The sequence below is a fragment of the Aulonocara sp. 'chitande type north' Nkhata Bay genome, linkage group LG2, assembly GCF_057382095.1.
Source record: "Aulonocara sp. 'chitande type north' Nkhata Bay isolate Kocher_YH1m ecotype deep benthic linkage group LG2, A_spYH_male_GT1.1, whole genome shotgun sequence".
NCBI lineage: Eukaryota > Metazoa > Chordata > Actinopteri > Cichliformes > Cichlidae > Aulonocara > Aulonocara sp. 'chitande type north' Nkhata Bay.
Window position 1 is genome coordinate 1,476,102 of NC_141345.1, and position 22,446 is coordinate 1,498,547.

The 22,446-nt window shown below is 39.3% G+C and overlaps 1 protein-coding gene across 2 annotated transcripts in view; it reads right to left on the minus strand.

Moving 5' to 3' along the window:
• Positions 1-11,465: 11,465 nt before the first annotated feature.
• The window catches only part of glra4a (glycine receptor, alpha 4a), a 49,243-nt gene continuing 38,262 nt past the window's right edge, over positions 11,466-22,446 (minus strand). Inside the window, exons 6-10 of one of the 2 annotated variants that reach the window (XM_086301115.1) lie at positions 20,712-20,849; positions 20,247-20,461; positions 18,782-18,931; positions 16,451-16,561; positions 11,466-12,200 (exon numbers count right to left, since the gene is read on the minus strand). In XM_086301115.1, coding sequence (XP_086157241.1) covers positions 11,907-12,200; positions 16,451-16,561; positions 18,782-18,931; positions 20,247-20,461; positions 20,712-20,849 — 908 coding nt within the window. In that variant the 3' untranslated portion in view covers positions 11,466-11,906. The remainder of the gene's footprint in view (positions 12,201-16,450; positions 16,562-18,781; positions 18,932-20,246; positions 20,462-20,711; positions 20,850-22,446) is intronic. The other variant, XM_086301124.1, reaches the window with a different exon arrangement.

Genomic DNA, 22,446 nt, shown 5'->3' on the forward strand with positions numbered 1-22,446 from the left:
TTACCGTGCTGTGTTTGGCATTCGTTTGGATATGTGATATTTAGGGAAGGAACTTTTCTTTGCCCCGTCGTTAATTAGTGCAGAAGAAAATGACCTTTTTGAATTGTCAGAGCTGGTGCCACCTTCAAGTAAGGAATTGGAGGACATTTTTTTTATGATGCTATTTGTAGATCTATTTGAAGTATCTATTTTATTACAAGATACATTTGTATGTATTAGGGCCATTTTAGACCTTAGAAATTCGAGATATTTACAATGACAATAGGAACTTTTCACAGAAGTAAGGAAATATAGTGATAATGAGCAAGATCACCTGCTTATCTGTTTGTGAAACTTGTGTCTTTTGGGGTGTTTCGAGTCTACATGTGATACAGGTAAGGGAAAAGCAAGTGTGATCTTGCATTAAACCTGCAGTCTATCTGGAAGGACAACAGGGGGCAACTGACTGCAAAGAAAAAGGAAGTAAAGAAGTCTATAGGAAAACTGTCCTCTTGCGAGCTTAGTAAGCACTTAACCTGATGAGTTTATATTCTCAGTCATCACCACCGTAATGATGATTGTCTACATTATGGTCACTATTAGAGTAAAAAAACAAAAAGTAGAGTGTTCATTAGGAACTTCTAATTGGCCAGCTGTGACACTGTGAGTGGGCACACCCGGATGTCCTTATTCATCTGCATTACAAAGACAATAACAGTAAAGAACTTCACTGACCAGTCCTGGGTCATTTTGCAGTGAGAACGTTCATCTTCAGTCCTTGGTTAAACAGTACTAAGCACTCCTCATTTCTTTATTCTTTGCCTACGAGAAGACTTTCTTTTAATTTGTGATTCTGAGCAGTAGCTCTGCAGGCTTTCTGAAGGCCTTTCAAAGGTTTTCTTTGGACAACGGCAGCCTTTTCACTATTTTCTTAGTCCATCTTTGTTCATGACCATTTTAAGATGATTAATGAAGGCTGGTTTTGACAATGGCACGCTTAAGAGAGAAAAACAAGGAGAAAGGGCTGAGATGAAAAATTACACATATAATTGTATGGAAAAATCAATGGCAACAGGTTTTATTGAATCCAGATTTTAATATTTTGGTTCAAAGCATCATCAGTATGTCTGTGGAGGTCAGGAGGGTGGGCAACAGCCATCTCTAAAACACAGTGGAGGCTCTGTCATGTTTGCTGCTGCTGGCTGCATTTCAGCCAGTTGTGTTGGGGATCTTGTCAAAGTCGATATGAACAAAGTACCATCAGATTTTCACACAGCATGCAATTTTCAGATATGGAAAACAACTGATTGGCAATGGCTTCATTTTTCAGCATGACAATTAAAGTGGTCTTGAAACACTTTCATGTCATGGAATTACCGACAGAGAGTGCAATCAACATTATTGGTAGAAAATGGAACAAAAGCCGGCCAACATTCAAGCAAGACATTAAGACTATCCTTCAACAAGCTTGGAGAACTACTCCTGAAGACTGCTTAAAGAAATTTCAAGAAAACTCGTCTAAAGACTTGAAGATATTTAATCGCGTATAGAGAGAAGGACAGTTGGCAACACATCAGCAAGTAATAACTCACTTCAAGTCTGCCACTTCAGGTCACAGTTGGTTCATTTTAATGGAAAGTCTTAGTGGGAAAACATACAGGCATGCAGACGTCTGCATGGACCCATGGGCATGAAAACATACAGTGCCAAAGCCAAATGCCCATGAAACCAAAGTTAGTGTGCAAATCCAAAGGTTAATAATCATCTGAAAAGTACGACCTCACGGCTAAAGCACATAATTACAATTATGCATTTCTTTAAATCCATATGTTACTAAAAAGTCTTTTTGGGGGCAGATAAGTTTTAGCTTCATTATTTCAGGTGCAATCAGTGTTAAACAGTACAGTATAAAATATAAGGTCATGTTTTTAATCAGCTTACAGAAATAAGCATTTGCCTGGAGGCTAATCAGGGGAAGCCAGAGAGTTTTACAGTGTTTTAAAGACAGCATAAATTATGGAGATGCAAAGTACAGTAAGGTGCGAACCCCCTTCATAACCATAAAAACACCAGGTTAGAGAGAAGTTACAGCTAACTCCAAAGACTGCTGCAAGGCCTGCAAAGCCAGGAATTATGCAAATGACTGGAGTTCACTGGAAGAGTTTAAATTTTGTTGGTGATCAACACCAACATGTTTTTATTTTCCCAAAGATAAACGCCCTGATGACCTCAACAGTTCAGACTGTGTCACAGGTGCTGGGGAGTTCACCTGACCTTCTGTTCTGTTCTGTAAAAACAATAGTCTCATTAATAAGCAATAACAATGAATCTGCTGAGGCCACAGCCTGAGCTCAACCTGCAGAAGGCATGCTACCAGGGAAAACACTGTACTTGTACAAGATGTGCTTCTACAGTGTTTTAGAGAAGATCCAGGTGAGTCTAGAGTTTCCCAAGGATCCAACTAAAATTCCAAAAATACCCCAGGATTAGAAGTGTACCTGCAGAGTTTTTAAAAAGGCTTTTACCCGAGAAAACTGACCGCCGCAGCTGCTTGTCTGCGTGAACAAGAAGCATCTCTTGTCTGCTGCTCTTTAAATTTCTGATGCACTAAGACGGAGTGAACTTGAGGTTCTTAAATTGAACAGTAAAGTTGCATCATCCATTCATAAGAACCTTACAGTTCACTTTATAAATGCCCTCAGGAGAAGGCGGCCTTCAGGATAAAGTCTTTTCTGTTTCCAATGATAAAAAAATGTTTTGACTGAACTGGCAGCGTGACTGTGAAAAGTAATCCCCAAAACTAATTGAAAAGTGACATCAAACCAGCATTTCTCTGTATGCATGCTGTTATGCTTGTCTACAAAATAAATGAATTAGAAACACTGGCATACAAAATCAAAGTATCAAAGTCTCTGGTGTTCAACGACTTTGACTATGAGTCACAGAAATAGAAGCAATAAAAGGAATGACCATTCCTTAAGAACAGCGAATGACTGTGTAAGTCTCTTTTGCTCTTTATTTTTTATCTCTTTGGTGAGAAGCCAAAGAGACATTTAGCGGTCTTAACACACACTCACGCACACACGAAGGCACGTGCGTGTGCTCACACATGCACCGTCTCACAGGAAAATAATTATTTTCCCTCTTAGTTCACCACTCTGAGCCAAACACCTCCAACTCTGATTTGTGTCAGAGCAGCAGCAGCGGAAAAAGGACGCGAACTGTCTCCCTCGCCTACTCTCTTGGGCATTAATGACAGTGACAGTCGTGTCTGTTAGACAGGGGAGAGAAGGAGGTGGAGAAAATCCTCTGTTCACTTGCACAGCAGCAGGAGAGGTGGAACGGAGGCAGAGACGCAGGTGTCAGGCCCTGGGTTGGTGGGTACTTACTGCCTTTTTCTTTGCATTTAGTTAGTAAGGCAATGTGAAACACGAACAAGATGCGAGGATCATAATTATAAACTTGTTTTAAGTTATGGAAAATGGGATTAAGTATGGGATTAAGTATGTAAAAGAACCAATATCTCAATGCAATGTTTGTTTTTTTGTGAAAAATGAGCTAATTTGTTCTCTGTGGACTACACAGAGTTAGTCCTTTGAATAAACAGGAAAGATTTCCAGAGGAAAGCACTCTGCCTGTAGGTTTAAACACTTCTGCACTGGCTTTGTGTTCCAGACCTGGGCTGGGGTTGAATAATCGATTTAGCTTTGATAGGTTTCTAACTGAGTGAACTGACCCAGAGGTGTCTACATGGCATCCAAAACATGAGCTAGTCAAATTTTCTAAATACTAATGAGAAAAAGTTCTTTGGTGCTTCCTTTATTACATCGTTTATTTATTACATTTATTACATCAGGATACACCAGACCATCCTTTTTAAAAAAGGACAGGAGATCATCCCATAATTACTTTGTAAACCTACACAGTTTTTTTTAGTGTTTTTGTATTAATCACATGGTGTTTACATGTAATGAAATGTAAATATAAACTTAAATGGCCAAAACTCATAATCATAATCATAAATAATAAGTAACATAAGTGATGCAGATCATGTAAATATTAATATTGTCTTTTCAATTTTGGACAATAATATACAACGTGCTGTGAACCCTTAAAAGAAGTATCTGTTTCTCCTTGTATATATAAACATAATGCTGCTGTAATACAATGTAATTCTTATGAAACTGTTGCCTGAAAATGGAAAAATATATCTGAAAAAAACTGCAAAAAGTTATAATAACATGATCAAAGCAAATTTTCAGATGTTGAATTAAAAGACAAGAGTCGACATTGTGTTTTATTTAACAGACACTGACACTACAAAGCCAGTTTGCCTTAGTTGTGTTTAAGGTTGTTTTATCGTTAGTTTAATTTAACTGTTGTCAGACACTGAAAGCCTTAATAAAGGTTAGACTTATGTTGGATCATCCATCCAGTTTGATGAAAAACTATGATGGCACGGGATTACAAACTTATCTCAGTGTGGCAAACATTTAATCTCCCTTTGTGAGTCATATGCATTCCCCTTTCCAACCTTCATGATTAAGTGCTATATGACGTACATGAGGGCATTTAGATCCTCTAACCACTGTTTGATTTTAAACTACCAGCACAAGTGTGAGGAGCCACATTAACAATTAACTGACACCAAGACACAGACTGAGGGGAAGGACTTGACTATTTATTCACGTGAGGTGATCAGGGAAGTGGAACTAGCTGGTGACACAAGTGAAAGCAATTACACAGGTGAAGACAGTCAGTCAAAATCAGACAGGGGAGAAAGCACTACTGAAACAAGAGACTAGCAAATAACCAATAAAATAAAACAGGAAATGAGTAACAGCCATAACTGAAACAAGGAAATGCAGAAACAAGTACTGAGATGTAAACCAAGTAGGTTTGAAAATATATATATCTTTGACCCCGACCTCTTAGCATTAGGCACATTTCTAGGTTTAATAGTCCTAAAACTGTCCGTTCTCTTCCCCCCTGGTCTCCTTTTATCAAATGTACATGTCCTTATGCCCCTGTCTTAATCCTGGTTACTTTTCTGGCATAAATCTTTCTGGCATTGCACAGATGACATACTTTATATGCAATACATTGCATTACATGTATTACTACTGTAATATGCAGAGGAACTGGCATCATTCCTAATTCAATCTTCAACTAAACTCTCCCCAGGAGTTTTAAAATCTTTTAAAGTGAAGTAATTCTGTGGTTGACATCATTTCAGTTGGTACCTATTCTCTCTACAGAGGGACAGGGAAGTGACTAATTCCTTGTTTCTCCTGTTCACACACAAAGACTGTGCAGTGTGCATATACATCTATAAGCATTATCCATGTAAACCTTGAGCTGCAGTCTTCCCAGCTGTAGGGCTTCTCTCAGATGTTGGAATTACAGAAATGTAGAAGCACAGCAAGGGATTAGTGGAAATGAAACCACATGGGATTTCTTGTATAAGTATACACAGTGAGGAGTTTTTCAGTGCTGCTTGAAATATAGTTTTTTTGTCTTTTGCAGTGTTCTTGAAGAAATATTTTCTTGTCTCAGGTTGGAGGAATGGTTTAAAATGAGCAGACTGGATGTCTATCTGTCTGTATTTGAAAGATCCAGCTGACGCATCAATCATGGCTACATCTAGTGTCGAGTCATATAACCGGGCTGGACTCCAGCTTCACGTGTTTGCCTGGCTATCTAGCTAATATTAAAAGGCTGTCTGCTAGGCATGTTTTTTGAATGTGCAAAAATGTCAGGGTATAGATGAATGTCTGAACATTGTTGTTGCAAGAAGAGCAGAAAAGGTTGTTGATGGGTTTGTCTATTGAATTATTTACTAAAGCTTCAACACTGTGTCCAGTGCCTTTTCACAGCTTTCTAAACTTACAGCAGTTAGTTTCAAGAATTTGGCTGCAAATTCTTCATTAACAAAAGACGACATCACCTGTTTTTTGGTGTATCGAGCTGTGGAAGTAGTGGCTCCTAAAAAAGCTACAAAGCTGTGGTGCAAAAAAGGTGTTTTTTTTCTCATGGAAGTCTTCTTTACCTTACAATATAAAAGGAACATGAAACAATTTTTCTGATGATTTGGCACTATATAAGTAAAATTGAGTATCATGTTGTATTGACTGAAAGGAAGTTACTGTGTCTAGACTTGGAGATGATAAACTCACTGTTTATTTTATCTCCCTTTTAGCCGTTTTCCATATATCATATTTCTTGAGTACCTGCCGTGGATTTTCAGGAGATCTGAAGCACTATTTCCAAAGGATGCGGCATTTCACAAAACAGAAAAAGCACAGGATTTGAAATTAAACCTTCACTTGAAGTGTTTGTCAGGGGGATTTTGATTGCACTACTACCCAAAGAATAATGAATACGTATACACTGAAAAGCGCACTGGGCACCAAATAGTCACATAGATCCAGCTGCATGTGTGTCATTGTATAATGGATCATCAGTAGAGGAAAGACAGGATATTTGCATGAAACCATTGTACCACCTACATAGTACTGAATTCACAAGTATGCCTATGGGGGAAGAAAAAGGTGTATTTAAAGTGCAAGGACATCTCTATCCAAATGCTGGGTGACATTCACAAGATTTGCAGCCATAATGTTGTGTGGAACCAGCAGTTTCCTCTGTTTACTCTCATATATTTAAAGGTGACACGTGTAGCATTGTCTCACCAATGCATCACTGTCAAAAGAAGGCAATATTTTCCCCTTAGATGCTATATTTCTTTATCTAGCATTCTGCTATGAAGGTTCTTATACAAGCAGGGGTATATTTGTGTGATAAATGCTTGGCAACAGTGATCTAACTCATAAGCTCTGATTAAAATTATATCATCTATCTATGCTACACTAGGTTTATTTTTGATGGTTCCTAAAGCATTTTTTCCAACTAGATAAACAGCAGTTTGCTCAACTGATCTAAGACATTTTTAATGAGGACCTGAAGAGAAGAGCCAACGACTAAAGGCACGTACAATTTTGTCTGCAGAGAACAGGTGAAATGCTTATACTATGAGAGAAGAGTATTGATTGCAGGTCTTAGGTTGCACTCTTCAGTTTTAGCTCTGGCACTACTGACATTCAGTGAAAATGGGGAGGGGGGGAAAGCTGTTAATCACTCCCAAGTAGAGCAGGGCGATATGGCCAAAAATATTTATCACGATATATATTTGAAAATTTGCGATAACGATATAACCGACGATATAATTGATGCGAGACAAAATACAACTCCACAACATTACTAGCGCAAAAAGACAACCTTCCATTTATTTTCACTTAAACAAGAAGCTGGTTTTTATGTACATTAAAGCTTTATAAAAATGTAACAGTGCAAATGCAAATTCCTTGCTGAAAGTTTAACCAAAAGGCATTTCCAGTAGAAATGGGCTGACATATCCTGAGCATAACCATGTATAATATCCACTGAAGTTAAAAAGAGGTGCTTTGCAACATTAAACTGCAGTGTGCAGTACACATTTTTCGGACCATAAGGTGCACGGGATTATAAGGCACATTAAGCGAAACAAAGCAGTCAGATAAATCAAACTTTATTAAACTCATTCTTCTTGCTTCCTCCACTTCTGTACCATTGATTCATTAATGTTGAATTCTCTGGCAGCTGCTCTATTCCCATGTTGTTGCAGTATATTAATGACTAACCTCGTATTGTGGATGGATTATCTCAGTTGTTCTCCTGACTGAAGTTTGGTCCGTTTACAGCATCCTGCCATGCGATTGCATTTGTCTCTAACCATGAAGAACCTTCACATTAACTTTTATAAGTGGAAAAGTGTTAGTGTTCGTCCTCCAGCTTCACTGCTTATGTTATGCTAACATAGCTGTGTCGCTAGCGATCACGTAGCACATCATTATATACCAGCTAGCCCAACTTCAGTGACCCTACAAACGTCACTGCTGTTTAGTTTCCTGTCTTCATTTATGTTGGAAGTGATAGCAGAGCTGTACGTTTGATTTTTTTCAGAAATCTCTCAGTCAGAACATGCTATATCATGCTTAGGTAACTAGCGAAACTAGCGAGCTAACTTCCGCTAGCTTCCTGCTAACTTCTAACTCCGTTAAATGTAATAACTTTTGCTTTCATGGATGCCTGGAAGTTAAACTTTATAGTTACACCTGGTAAAGCAGCAATGCTGATCGTTTTATTAAAGATGAAAGAATTTAGACAGTTTTTAACTCTAAGTGATGCTGCAGTGTTGTTTGACCTGAAGCATACGGAGTTTAGGACCCAGATTACTCCCAGATTTAAGAGCATCTTAGTCCGACAAATACGACAATAACAACGGCCGCTTGCATGTTCTGCAAAAAAATGTGCTTTGTCGTGTATCTGACGGACAAACACCAAACCAGTTCCACATCACGGAAGTTGCACCATTTTTACAAACCAATTCTGGTTCATCTGTTTCACTCAACGACCGGCCATGTGCGTATGAAAACAAAGGCACTGCGCATGCGCGTTTTACTCCCATTCTATCGCGATATTTCATTTTCCTATCGTTGCCTAACATTATACCGGTATTATCGTGAACGGTATAATATGGCCCAGCCCTACTCCTAAGGGAGACAGTAAAGGCATACCTCGAACATGATGACCAGCAGCTCCATCAAACGCATATTCCTTTCTCCCGTGCTCACTGTATGTTTATTCATACACAATCACATGGCTTAAAGTCATGTGTGTCATTTGTCAGCATTGAGCATTCCCTGGAGAAGGCCTTCAAATAAACAGTCACACATAGCACATGACTGGATGCATGTAAATCCGGTTGGAACAATGAATATTTTATGTTTTCATTTGGGTCCGTTCTTCCGTTGGGACTAATTTATAAATCAGTTGGTTTAATGGCTTTGGTTTACTTTTTGGTGCCTTGTGGCAGTGCATGGGTTAAGGGTTTTTATTAAAGTCTCTTGGGAATTTGTGTGTAATGAAAGTTAGGGTGCAAATCCAGCCAGCATAGCAAAGATCTTGCTTTATTGGAATCCATCAGTCTTCCTCTGTCCTCAAAATAATGCACATTTTGAGCGGACATGCTGTTTTCTCGAAGAGGCAATAGAGCATAGTGTGCCAGAAATCACTGGGCCTATTTTGCGTGTGTCAGTCAATTGAAGATTTAGAAAAGCTTCTTATTTTGTAACAAATATGCTGTTTTCCCCCCTCAGAGTCAAAACGATTCCATCTCTGACTTACAATGAAAGGAGGCTACGCTGTGCGATACTATTTGTTTCGGATGTGAGAAATTTTGGTTAGTGTTTTGAGTTTCAAAATGTAATTTGACCTTTTGTTGTGTGGGTATCAACAATGTAAAATCTGAATGTCTGTATTGAGAAATTGGTTTTCGGTTCTGCAAACTGGCTATGTTTGTTGTTTTTGCAGCCAGGAACACTGAAATTTACACAGATCTACATTAGAATGCAACTAGATCTGGTTTTTTGACCAGCCAAAACAGAGCATATTTGGACTGGAAATTGCAAAAGGAAACAACAGCCATATGGGTACAATGCAAACTTTCTTCAGTCTTCCTTATTTATTAGTTTTGTTTCCTTAGACTGTTAAAACACTGGATTTTTACTCACCAAAAGTACAGCACAAATTTCCTACCATATTATTATTTGTCAGAAAACCTCATTAAAATGGTCCAAAAGGAATCAACAGCACAGCACACACAGTGGAAACTACAGGCAATGACAGCAACCTGCAGTTGCAAGGTGGTTTTAAGTGCAGCTCAGTATACCTCAGGATATTCTATTTCAGGTTAGCCACTGTTAACAACTGCTCACTAACCAGCCACAGAATAGACACTTTTCTCTACCTCAATCCTTGGTGTTCATACTTTGTTTAAATGCAATGTTCTGCTGTCGGAGCTTTCTTCTTGGGATTCATGTGGACCCACCATCTACGAGCATAGCCCTGCATGGCAACTGCACTCATCAATGGCAACAGTCTCTAACTAGGAGGAAAACACACCTTACATCACACAAAAAACTTCTCAAGAGTGCCTAAAGTTACAAGAAGATGGGCCGAACCGTAGAAATTACAAACTCCCCAGATGCCAGTCTGATTGAATGAGCCATAGTAAACTCCCACAGTCCAAACCCTCCTAGCTTACCCAAGGGATCCACTACAAACACCCACAACCACCATGGATTAAACCGATGAGATGTAAAGTGTCAATTTGTGACTTTTGTTTAAATAGAGTTAGACATGGGAAGGATTCTAATCTCAATTAACTAGAGGCAAAAAAGCAAATCAGCTTATTTCCCCAAATTTCCTCAAACTAATGTCCTAAAGGCTTCAGATTAAAGGGAAATGCATTAGCCATGGCATGCAACAGTCAACACTTTTGACATTTGCATGCCCTTGCAGACTGTTTTAGAAATTTAAGCTGTCACAAGCAAGTATGAAGGACTTCAAGGTACGTGTCCTTCAAGCTGAGGCAAAGAGTCCAACGTGTAAATGCTTTTTACATTTATATAACAGTAGCTCCTTATTTAAATCTTTCATCCAGTACGTTAGATTTTGATTCCAAAAATGGCAACATATAGGATAATATTTAACCCAGTAAAGTTTAAAGCACAAACCCCCCCCCAGAACCCTATTGATATAAGAGCAGGCAGATGAAACACACACATACACTAAAGGATTCTCACACACGCATTTTCATTACCAGGGGAACCATACAATACAGAGGAGTTGATTAGGATTGCCAACAAAAGGACAGTAGGCTCTGGCTGCCTCTCTGAATTCATTGTCATTAGCAGTGGAACACCAAGCCCTTTTCAAACTCATTAGTTGATAAAACAACCCTCTGATTTCCCATTAAAAAACCCATTCGTCCTCCCTCACTGGCGATGCTCTCCCTCTACTGCATCCCTGAATTTCCACACCTTCCAAACCACTCCTGAGGATAGCAGCCCTTATGCAAACTTTCAGTGAGTTCCTGCTAGATTTAGTATGCAAGTGACATGTTATCACAAATCAAACTCCAACAATCTTAATGTCAATTTAAGATTTTGCATCTGTAACATTTGTAATAATTCTTTATTCAGAACCTTTTTTAAATTTCTTTCCACTTGGGGTTTCAGAGCTGATGGCTGCTATTAAATGAATGCAATAGAAAAGTAATTGTGTGTGATTCAGCTATTCTGTGACTGATTTCTTTGACTACATTGTCCCTCCACCCCCCAAAACGAATCATTTGAATACCAAGGTTAAAGAGAAGCAGAATCATTTCTGTTTTCCTGGCAGAATAACAATTTATTTAATTTATTTAAATTTAGACAAAAGGAAATACATATTTGTGCTTTGTGCAGTATAATGAACAGCTTTGTTATATACACTTTTATACACCATTATATATAATCTCTTGTTACAGATACTTAAACTGAATGATCATCACGTACTGAATAGTCAGAAATATCAAAGACCCCCTTCCCCTCCCCGCCCGTACTGTTTGCACCCATTTGTTAAAGTTGTTTAAAAAAAATATTTTCAAAAACATTCATTCAAAGCTGGGTAGTGTCAAAATTCAAGTCAGAATGTCTTGTTCAGCCAGGACCAACTTCGCTGAAATCATTTATCCATCTTTTGAAGCAAAGGTCATGAACCCAAAAGTACCGTTAGTGTCTCGTCTCTGCTGTAATCCAGGCAAATCAATCCAAGACGGAAATGCACACAACAGCCAGAAACCACGCAGCATAATCTAGTTTCTCTCGACTGCTCTATGTCCAAGATCCTGAAGACGCACCTGAGCACAACATTTTTATTTTTAGCAGTGGTTCTGAGAAGCAGATGTGCCTTTTGACACGGTTCCTCACTGTAATGTAGATTGACAGGCAGTTTTGGTTTCGAGAAAACAAACAAACAACAACATCCCAGACTGGCAGAGTGTTTTACAAATTTGCATGGATGTCTTCATGTCGCAGCACTTTATAGGTGACCCAGTAGAAGATGTTAAATATGAGAAAGCTCAGGGGGAAAACGGCTCTGGATATGGTGTCAATTCGTTTGGCTCGGTCCACGAAACGCTTGTGAAGCACTTCTCCATCAAACATGGTAATTGGAGGTGGTGGTGGGGTGAACACGCTGGCTCCTTCCACAGCAGTGCCATCCTTGGTCTGCAGGCAGTGACCCAGGCCATAACCCCGGAAGTAAAAACCGCGGCTCTCCCTCACCAGTTCCTCCTCCTGTGGAGTCAAGCAGGGAAAAACAGATTGGCCTCTCGCTGTCAACATGGATTAGCATACAGCTTTCCACATTTCCGCTCAGTGGCTTATTCTTAAATGCGTCTGTGGTGTAGTAGCACAAAAGGGCGGCGCAGTGTAAGAATGAGATCACCCAAACAACAAATAGCAAAAAGAAAAAAAGAAAAAGTTGTGTTTTCTAAAATGTTCTGTCAAATTCCTGACATTTGTTTTTTTTTTAATAAAATAGCTTAAACAGAAGGGAAAAAAAATGATTGAAAACCTTGAGATTGAAAACGGTGATGATTTGTCACCAAGTGTATAACACCAGCCTAAGTTTAGGAGAATTACATTTAAGAGAAACAGAAGTCAAAACTCAAGCAAACTTACAATACATACATAAAACTGTATTGAAAAGCAACATTGTTACATTAGATTCAGAGCTGAAAAAACATCAACATCTGTTTCGCTTAAAACTAAATAAGTAGTGATTTTTCAAAAACTAGAAAAATTCAGCAGACAGGGGAAAAAAAAGAAGAAAAAAAACATGCCTGGGTTGAGGGTTGAAAATCATCTGAAAGCACAAATAAACTGTTAAACTGTAGCAGTTTACTTTGTAGTGCTGCATGCTTCTGCTGCCACAGTTATATCAGCATCAGCATAGGTAGCAGACAGTCAGTAGAGATAACTGCTAGCAATATGAAACGGGCAGGTACAAAGTCCAACTCCTTTCAACTCTGAGGTGAGCTACCAATGGGAGCAAAGAACACCGGTACCTGAAGGCTTTTACACACCAAGTGCACTGTGAAAAAAACGACACAAAATTCTTCAGGCTTCTTCAGATGTGACCTCGTAGTGTAACGTATATAAACACAGCAAGTGTTCCATCGTAGCGGAAAACGTAGACCGCAAAAAAGTCTGCATCAAGTGATCGTAAGCTGGTCCTGGTTTTTTTTTTTAAAACAACGAAAGGAAGAAATGGAGATTCTGGGTTCATCCCAGTCTCAAGAGAAGGGTTTGATCCAGAGTTGAAGCTGTATCATGTTTCACACATATTTCAGGAAGTCAGTGGGGCAGAATTGGGAACATCTGAGGAGGCAGAGAAACGATACCAAAGAGCTAATTGACCCGGATCAGCGTCTGGCTGTGGGTTGGAGGTAAACCAGTATTATTTCAGTATTTCCGTATCATCATATATTCAATATCAGTGTATGTTTTAAGCTCCAAGTGCAATTGCTGCCAAATGCAGTGGTTAAACTGGTCAGATCGGTTTATTTTCATGAAATGAAAAGGAAAAAAAATCAAGCTTGATCTGAAAAAATAAATGTTGCAAATTTGTCCAGTGAAATTATGCATCTGGTGTGTGAGAGCTGTAACATGTGACCACTTGCACAGTTAGAGTCTACTGTAGGGTGATAGACTGAGCCCACAATACTGCCAGAAATATGATATTTTCATATTAAATCATGCATTTGGATTTGATGATGATACTGGGAACAGAGAGAAGAGCTTGGGTCCATAGGCTGCCTATCAAAAATGTGACTTCTTCCAGATTATCCTAAGAGCTTCAAAATTTGCCTGCCGTATCCCTGAAGATGTTGAGTTTAAAGTAGATTAAAAGTATCTGTAACAATCTACTTCATTCAAACAACCAAAGAAGTGAAAATGAGGGCATCTTCTTTTTGCCACTCTGAAAATAATAACCCCCATCTATCCCCTTTTCAAAGTTACAGAATGACAGACCTTTCAGAATGTTAATAAAATGGCTCAAAATATTAATAAAGTCATGATCTGGCATTATGCTTTGATGAATGGCTATGCACTTTTTTTTTTTTAAACAGTTATTGAGACACTGTTCCCGCCCTTTGAAGAGAATATTAATAGACATGCAGCTTAACTCTGACAGCCCTCTGACACTTTGAGAGATTCACTTTAGCAGGGGAAAGTGAAGATGTGGGATCTAAATTGGATGATTAGTAGTCAGTGTGAAGGGCCCTGAAAGCTCTGATCCCCGTGTCCCGCCTCTCTCTGTTTCTCTCTCACTGACCCCGGCAGCTCTCTGGTTCTCTGCTGAATGTCGTTTCTCAGTACTGTACAGATTTGGCAGAAAGATACTAAGAGTGCACATCTAAGTATACTAACTTACTGTAAACTTACACCTTGCGACCAACTTTCTGCTACTGCACTGGTAAACTGCACTATGCAACAGGTGGATAGGGAATACACTGCTCTTCTAGCACAGCTTAATTATCCCTCTGCCACCTTAAACGATACAGAACATCATGTGCTAAAGTCTAATGGTGCATTTCTCTAAAGATAATAGGCGCTCATCTCTGCCCTGTACTCTCCGCAGCAGCTATACTGGCATAACTTCAACTGAACCCGCTCTGATTACCACATTGTGCTCTGTGGAGAGTAAAGTTATTGTCTAAAAACACAAATGATCAGAACAGGCGAGCTATTTTTTTTTCCTGCTTTAGTAAAATTTCATGTGTTTCATGATCTTTAATTACATCGGTTAGTCATTTTACCCGTGAATAACTATGCTTACTCACTGGTACAGAATTAGTTAGATCATTAATCATTGAATATAAAATGTGCATCTGAGTAAGGACTAATCTTTCAAACTATTACAATGGAAATACATTTTCAGTGTTATATGTCATCACTGAGCTGGGATTGGACAAGCGAAAGAAAATGGACGAGTCAATGGATGGACTGTATCACTGAAAGAAGAGTGTCCAGAAAATATGTAGGACACAGCTGAAAGGTTACAATGACAGGCAGTGATTGTTCTGCCACTGCACCAGAAACAGATGATTCTGTAGTAAACAAACAATAAAAATAAAAATAAATCACTGGGGGGTTCAGAATTTTTGAAAACCACTATCAGTGAACCAAATAAAACATGAGAAGAAACAACGTTTAAAAACAAAATCCAGGGTATGTCCAAATGTACACGGGTACTTTTGAAAATGAAGCTTTTTTTCTATGCGTTTGGGCCTTTAGGGTAGGGATAGCTCAGTAGGTAGAGTGGTGGCCCCATGATCGAAAGGTCGGTGGTTCGACTCCACTGAACGGCTACCCTGAGGTACCCCTGAGCAAGGTACCGTCCCTACACACTGCTCCCCGGGTGCTGCATTGGTGGCTGCCCACTGCTTCACTGGGTGAATGGGTTAAATGCAGAAGAACTATTTCCCTATGGGGACTAACACGCACACTTTACTTTACACTTTATTACACTTTCGTCCACACGTAAATGGCGTTTTGAGATTTTTAAAAACTCCTGCCAGGACGGAGAGTTTCGAAAACTCACGCAACGTCAAAGGTGTGCGCCTTTTTTGACGTCATCCTGTGCGCCACATAATTGTGTACACGAGATAAATTTCTACAATAGACTACATACTGTTGCTGTTTGTCTTACTATATGCAGCTTTTACACGCTTACATATACACACGCAGTTACTGTCTCTCCATTTAGAAAAGACCAAAGACTGCTTCTATGCTTCATGTGTTTACTCTTTCCCGTCCAGGCTTCTAGACTTCTGATTGGCCAAGATTTCTACATGGTTAGGATTATGTCGGCACCTGTTGCTTTAGCCCCAGACAGACCACCACCTGACCAAGACCAGACCAAGCTCAATCAAAACTGAAATGAGGCAAAGTGAATAACTGCATTGTGGTCTGACAAATAAAGTCGAATATTCTCTGGACATCATGAAGCCGTGGTTTCAGCTTGTTATCAATACACAATTCAAAAGTTTACATCTGTTACTGTACTGGGGTCCATATCTAATAGCTTCCTCCTCCGTAAAGGCACTATTAATGCGGAATCATATTGAATGACACATTTCAAGTTTTAGAGAAGATGTACTACCACCCAGATGATATATTTATCCAGAAAGTAGTTGAAGTTTGTTCAGCAAGACATTATTAAACCACATTCCACATATAATACAACAGCATGGCTTCTCCTTCGACAAGGAAAGAATACCTGGAGCCTGAAAACAGGTTACACACCGGGGAAGAATAAAGGGCAAAGTGCAAAGATTTCCACAGCTAAAGGTCAAAGGGACATGACTATAGAAACAAGATGAGATCAGCACAAGTTGGGTTTAATTCAGGAAAAGAGGTCAGGAATTCACGTTTAAGGTGAAAGTTGCTCTAAACAATTTGAAAAAGTGGATGCATGGACAAAAATAGGGTTGGGAAGGTCAGGGTTGACACAGGGTTAGATTTTTTACTCCTTTTACCCTGGCGCAAGCGCTGCAGTGCTGATTGAGACTCCTGTAGGTTGAGTTGTTACCAGGGATGTCACTGGCTTTTCGCAACGACTCAACGCTCCCAGGCTGACTAGCAGATACCTCCATTGGAAAGGATGGTAGACAAACAGAGATAGCAGTTACTGACCATTTCATTTTTTATGATTAAAAAATTTGATTTGAAGGCATTTACCTTATATTTTTGATTTGTTTTGAGTATTAGAGATACATTTAAAAAAATCATGTTCATATTATATACACAAACTTTAGGTCCAAATAACAAACTCAAGTAGATGTTCTTAGCTTTTAATTAAAGACATACTGTGAGTGTAGATGTTAGTGAAAAGAAACGGCTTTGAAGACAAAAAAAGAATCCTCAGGGAGCCGGTTCAAGTTATTTTTGTAAAGACTATAAATGGAAGTACAAATCCATGTATTTATTTTTACACATTTGATCGCTGTGGGTATGCACAGTATACAGTAGCTGGTTGAAATCTCGCCTCTCATTGATTAAGCCTCAGTCAGTCTGGGATTTGTTTGCCTTAGACTCGCAACATCTCTCTGCTACAACTACAGGGCCGGGCGTCAATATCCCTCAGATGTATAGTTTGTGCCCTCCAACTCCTCTGTGGGAGCAATTGTCCAACTGATGTGAACAGGGGAAGTCCTTTTCTCTACAGACCATTATTCTCCATCTCTCCTCTTTTCTCTCTGCTGTGCAGGAAGCAAGCTGTCCTGCAAATCTGCTGGACTCTCCTGCATTTACAGGGAACACTGCCACAGGTCTAGGAGGCTGCCTAGACTTGGAGGTGTTTAATGGGATTTTCAAAATGTCCTGTTTGTTTCTCTTGAGACAAACATCTCTGTCTTACCACTCTTTAAAGACTTTTATTTGTCAACTTACTTGTCTCTAACAACTGCTATTCAGGATATGGATTCAGTTTAGGAGATATATTTTTGGATGAAAGAATATGCCAGGACCAAAAACCAAAAGATACCACTTACTGAGGCGTACTTTCCAGAGGGTTGGTGTTGCAACTTTTAGACTGATCACTATTAATAAACACAAAGTCAAGCGTTCCAGGTAAATAAGAAACTATTAATAAGAACAAACCAAACTGCTAAGTTGTTGCTAAGATGCTCTATCACAGTTTTACCCTTTTAATTCAAATGGACAGCCTAATAATGGGAGTTATGCCTATTTATCTTCTGCACATACAATGTGAACATGCTTGTGCCCCTTTAATAGCAACTTACCAACTATAGCTGCAAACTTTATTGTGTGATAGAAAATTATGAATACATGGAGTTCAGTGTTTCACTGACATTTAGAGTGTACCTGCAGGCTGGTTGGCTTATTGGAAAGTGCCCATAGGTCATTTACATGTCTACCTGTTGGAATAGGTTTGTTTTAGTGTTAAAAAAAAAATAGATGATATTCTTATATTGTACATTGTTGGTAAAAGTCAACTCTTAGCTGTGCTCAGTAAAATTACTCAAAAACTACCGAGACCAGTTTCACAAAATTTGATGAAAAAATAGAGCAAGGACGAAGAAAGAACCTGAATTTCTGTGAAATTGCAGTAGTTACTGGATGGCAACACTAATCGGTATAGCCTTTTCATATCTGTCATAACAGTCAAATTTAGAGTAATTCAGTGCCACAAGGTTGGTAAGAAGCCTGTTGCTTTGCATCAAAAGTAGTGTCAGAGGTAAAAGATCACAAGATCTTCTAACAGGTCACTGCTCACGAGCTGAACTGAAGAGACTGGATCTTCCTTATTTAATGTGACAGCCAGCTGTAGCGTGTTGACGCTGTCAGCTCCTGGATCTACAGCATCGCACAACAACAAGAGGCAAAATTCATTGCTAAATAGGATGACGAGGACTCGAGAGTCTTCTTTCTTCATCCATGCTTTTCAGAATCTACTAGATCATAGGTGTCAAACTCTGGCCCGCGGGCCAAATTTGGCCCGCAGCCTAATTACATTTGGCCCGCAAAGCCATAACAAATTACTATCAGAGCTGGCCTACTGGTATTACACAGCTAATATATATTGTTTAGTATTAAGCTTTGCTTGTTCCATATTCAGTTTTTCAGCAAAACGTGTTTGAGTCCATAAGAAAAGATTCATTCTCATATCTGGAGGAATAAATATATTTCAATAAATATTTACGTTAGCCCGTGACTTTGTTCCAGTTTTGAATTTTGGCCCACTGTGTGTTTGAGTTTGACACCCCTGTACTAGATTGTGACACTGAATACAAGTGTGTATGTTTTTCTTTCTGGTAGCAGTGTGTGTTTGCATCATTTACACTTACTATTCTCTGCTGCCGCTGCTTTTTCCTCAGCCTGATGAACTCCTTGTGTTGCCTTGAGACGAAGTTAACTGCTGCATACTCCAGAAGGGCAGCAAACACAAACAAAAGGCACACTGCCATCCAGATGTCAATGGCCTTCACATAAGACACCTGGAAAAGGACAAGGTCACAGTGTAATCAATAGCCAATCAATAAGGCTGATGGATAATTTCGTGGGTTGTTCACAGGCTCTGGGCTATAATGACATACATCTTTGGGATGGCCTAGAATTCAAATGAGTCAGTGGGTTGTGGGCTGTTGACACATAGCCATGAGGCAGGTCACAGCTAAGGCTTGGGGAGTCCCCTGGCCGTGTCATTCATGAGAGAAGATATGTCACACCACATCAGCAGCACCAACGGAGCAGGCACTCACTCAACTGAGCAGCATTTAACTGACTGTTACAGATACATACAGAGAAGCAAGGAAAAACAGAGAGGGATTGACAAACAGTTTCTTTTAAATGACTCCCTGTGGCTCAGGAGGTGGAGCGGGTCGTCACAGAATAAGCTGCTGTAATGTTATTGTGAATAGGTAAATGTGGCTTGAATAGTCAAAAGACTAAAAATGTGCGGTATAGATGTCAGTCCATTTACCACATAAAGACAAAATAAAGATTTTTTTTCATTTCCATTGACTTCACTTTGGTGGGCACAGCCAGTACAACTTTGTAGGAGTAATAACAGGATGCGACAAATTCTGATTTCTGTCAAACTCTCACTGAAGTGTCTCAGGAATTCAGTACATGCACAGTTTAATTCAGCTCAAATCTGGGACAAACTGCAGTCATCAAATAGATAAGTGCCGATTAAGGTTGTGTATAGATCTGAAATGGCTGACATAGTGTGTCTGATGCTTTTCTTGTGATAGTCACAAGGTCTTCGCATTAAATCTATACTCATACAGAACCAATTACACGTAAAACGTCTTTTACAGACATTGATTCTCTGCTGCTATCTCATGAAACATTTGATTTGTCTTGTCAGGTAATATCAGCAAAGTTAATGGTTTTTGTAAATCCTGCATTACTTTTATGTCTGAAAATCTCAGAAGAGTACAATTTTCACACTCAGTTCACAATGCCATTTATTACATATGTTTCACTTGGTCAATGACCTTTTTCTGGAGCTGATAGCGTTATGTAATCCTATTTCTTCTCATACTTTAAGTTTTTGGACAAATCTGGGAATATTATTAGTTTCAAAATCTGTTAATTTGTTTCCGAGGATAATATTTCAGGTCCTGTGGCAGAAAAGTTACTTCTTTGCACTCTGCTGACATTTTAAATGTGATTTATTCCATCTCAGATCTTCTAATTTTAAAAGCAACATGCTAAATCCAGCAGACTGATGTTTATTTTAAACTTCACCTGAATTTGAACAATTTTCCAGGGCTGTAGGTTTCTAAATGGTAGTGTAGGACTCACCTTGGGCAAAGAGGCTCTTGAGCCGGAGCTCTGTGTGGTCATTGTAAGTACTGTGGTGATGCCCAGACCAACTCTGGCTGGTGCAGCATCCATGTTTATCCAGAAAGAGACCCATGAGAGGATAACAATGAGAAGGGAAGGGATGTACATCTGGATTAAGTAGTAACCCATCTGACGTTCCAGGTGGAACTTCACCTCAATGCAGGTGAACTGACCTGCAGAAAGATGGCATAAGACAAAAGACTGCCTGTTTTGCTTTACTTGTTTTTCATGTTTTTGTGTCATGACCTGAAATATAAATACAGTAAGAAACAAGTTTGTCTTTTAAAATGACATTTTTCTTGAAGGCTACTAGACTTCATGCAATCAGAATTATGCAGGGTGTACTGGAATAAGATGTGGCTTACTGCGACATGCAAAAAAAGTCTTATAACATGGGTAACTTGGTGGTTACACTTATTGCACCTGTGTTGTAGTGCTTAGTGCAGTAGCCCAAATCCTTCTCTTCTTTTAGCACAAACTGAGGGAGGGTGAGATCATCGGCCACCTGAACGGGGTTCTCAGACAGCCACTCAAAGATTAAGTCATTCATCGTGTAACCAACTGTGAAAGGAAACCAAGGGGCACAAAAAGGAGAGAACAGACACAAATGGTGAGAAACGTGCTCTTCCAATTACAACTTAGTCTCTTCTACTCGTTCTAAACAAATCCCTCCTTGTTTCTGTGTTTTTCCCTTGCACCCTCCCTGATATTTGAAGCATTTAGCTGATATATACCCCACTATTTTCACATCATGCATTTTCCTACACTACTGCATATTTTGAAAAAAATGCATGCAGCTGCTAATGTACGTCACTTCACACACTCAGTATTGAACATGCAATACCTAAAAAGAGACAAAGTTCCATAAAACTATAACAAAAATACCAAGTTACCACTGACTATCTGCCAAACTGCACCAGTACAACAGCACTTTACAGAGTTATGGATAGCACTCTTCACAAAATACAAGATGTAGTGAAAAACAAGGCTGCACATTATTTAGTCGTTCGGAGACGAGAAGTGCAGAAGTTTACAAAAAAAAGTCTGTGTGTTGTTTAACTCAGATAACCTGCTTCAGCAGCTATTGAATATTCTTGCTATCACTGCCGTTATTCCTCCTCCTTAACCCAATTTTTCAAGGGGATCGTGCTACCACGGTCTAAAATCCGTGCATGAGAAAACATTAGAAACCTTGGCTAATGAGACTTTGAGAGAGGCAGAATGAAACTTGCAAGGCTGTGGTGATGTAATGCTCCTCTCCCCATCTGTCCAGCTACCAGCTACCCTCTGCCATCCTGTTTGTCACAGTAAAGGTCACATCATACTGCACAGCAACAGTTGTGTTGTTGTGGTTGTTTGAAGGTTACAGACTAAGGAGGCGACACGAGGAGCATATCTGCCTGAGAAACTCTGAGAAACTGGTGCCAACACACCATTAACGCACAAACTACAACATAGAATACGACTGCCACGCAGTTTAGAGAAGCACTTAGATGTAAACACTTGGGATAAGTCAACAACTGTTTTTCTTGAAACACAAATACATTCACATGTTGATTTGCATCATTTTTTAAAAGGGTTACACTCCTCACAGCTGCGTGATTACAGGTGTATTAAAAATGCATGCTGCATGCAACAACAGCAAGGAGTTCCTCGCACATCTAAATAATACTGATGTCTACTGGGACCCTTTAGGGCCTGAATTACAAAAGACATCAATTATTCACGATGTTACATCCAATCCCACACCACCAGTCTGAAAAACACCACCACTAAAACACGCTTCTGTCGTTCACGAGGAGAAGTCACTGTCATTCAGACATCCTGCTACAACAACCAAGGGGAATACCAATGCTTTCCTGAGATACAGTGGGGCAAAAAAGTATTTAGTCAGCCACCGATTGTGCAAGTTCCCCCACCTAAAATGATGACAGAGGTCAGTAATTTGCACCAGAGGTACACTTCAACTGTGAGAGACAGAATGTGAAAGAAAAATCCATGAATCCACATGGTAGGATTTGTAAAGAATTTATTCGTAAATCAGGGTGGAAAATAAGTATTTGGTCAATAACAAAAATACAACTCAATACTTTGTAACATAACCTTTGTTGGCAATAACAGAGGTCAAACGTTTACTATAGGTCTTTACCAGGTTTGC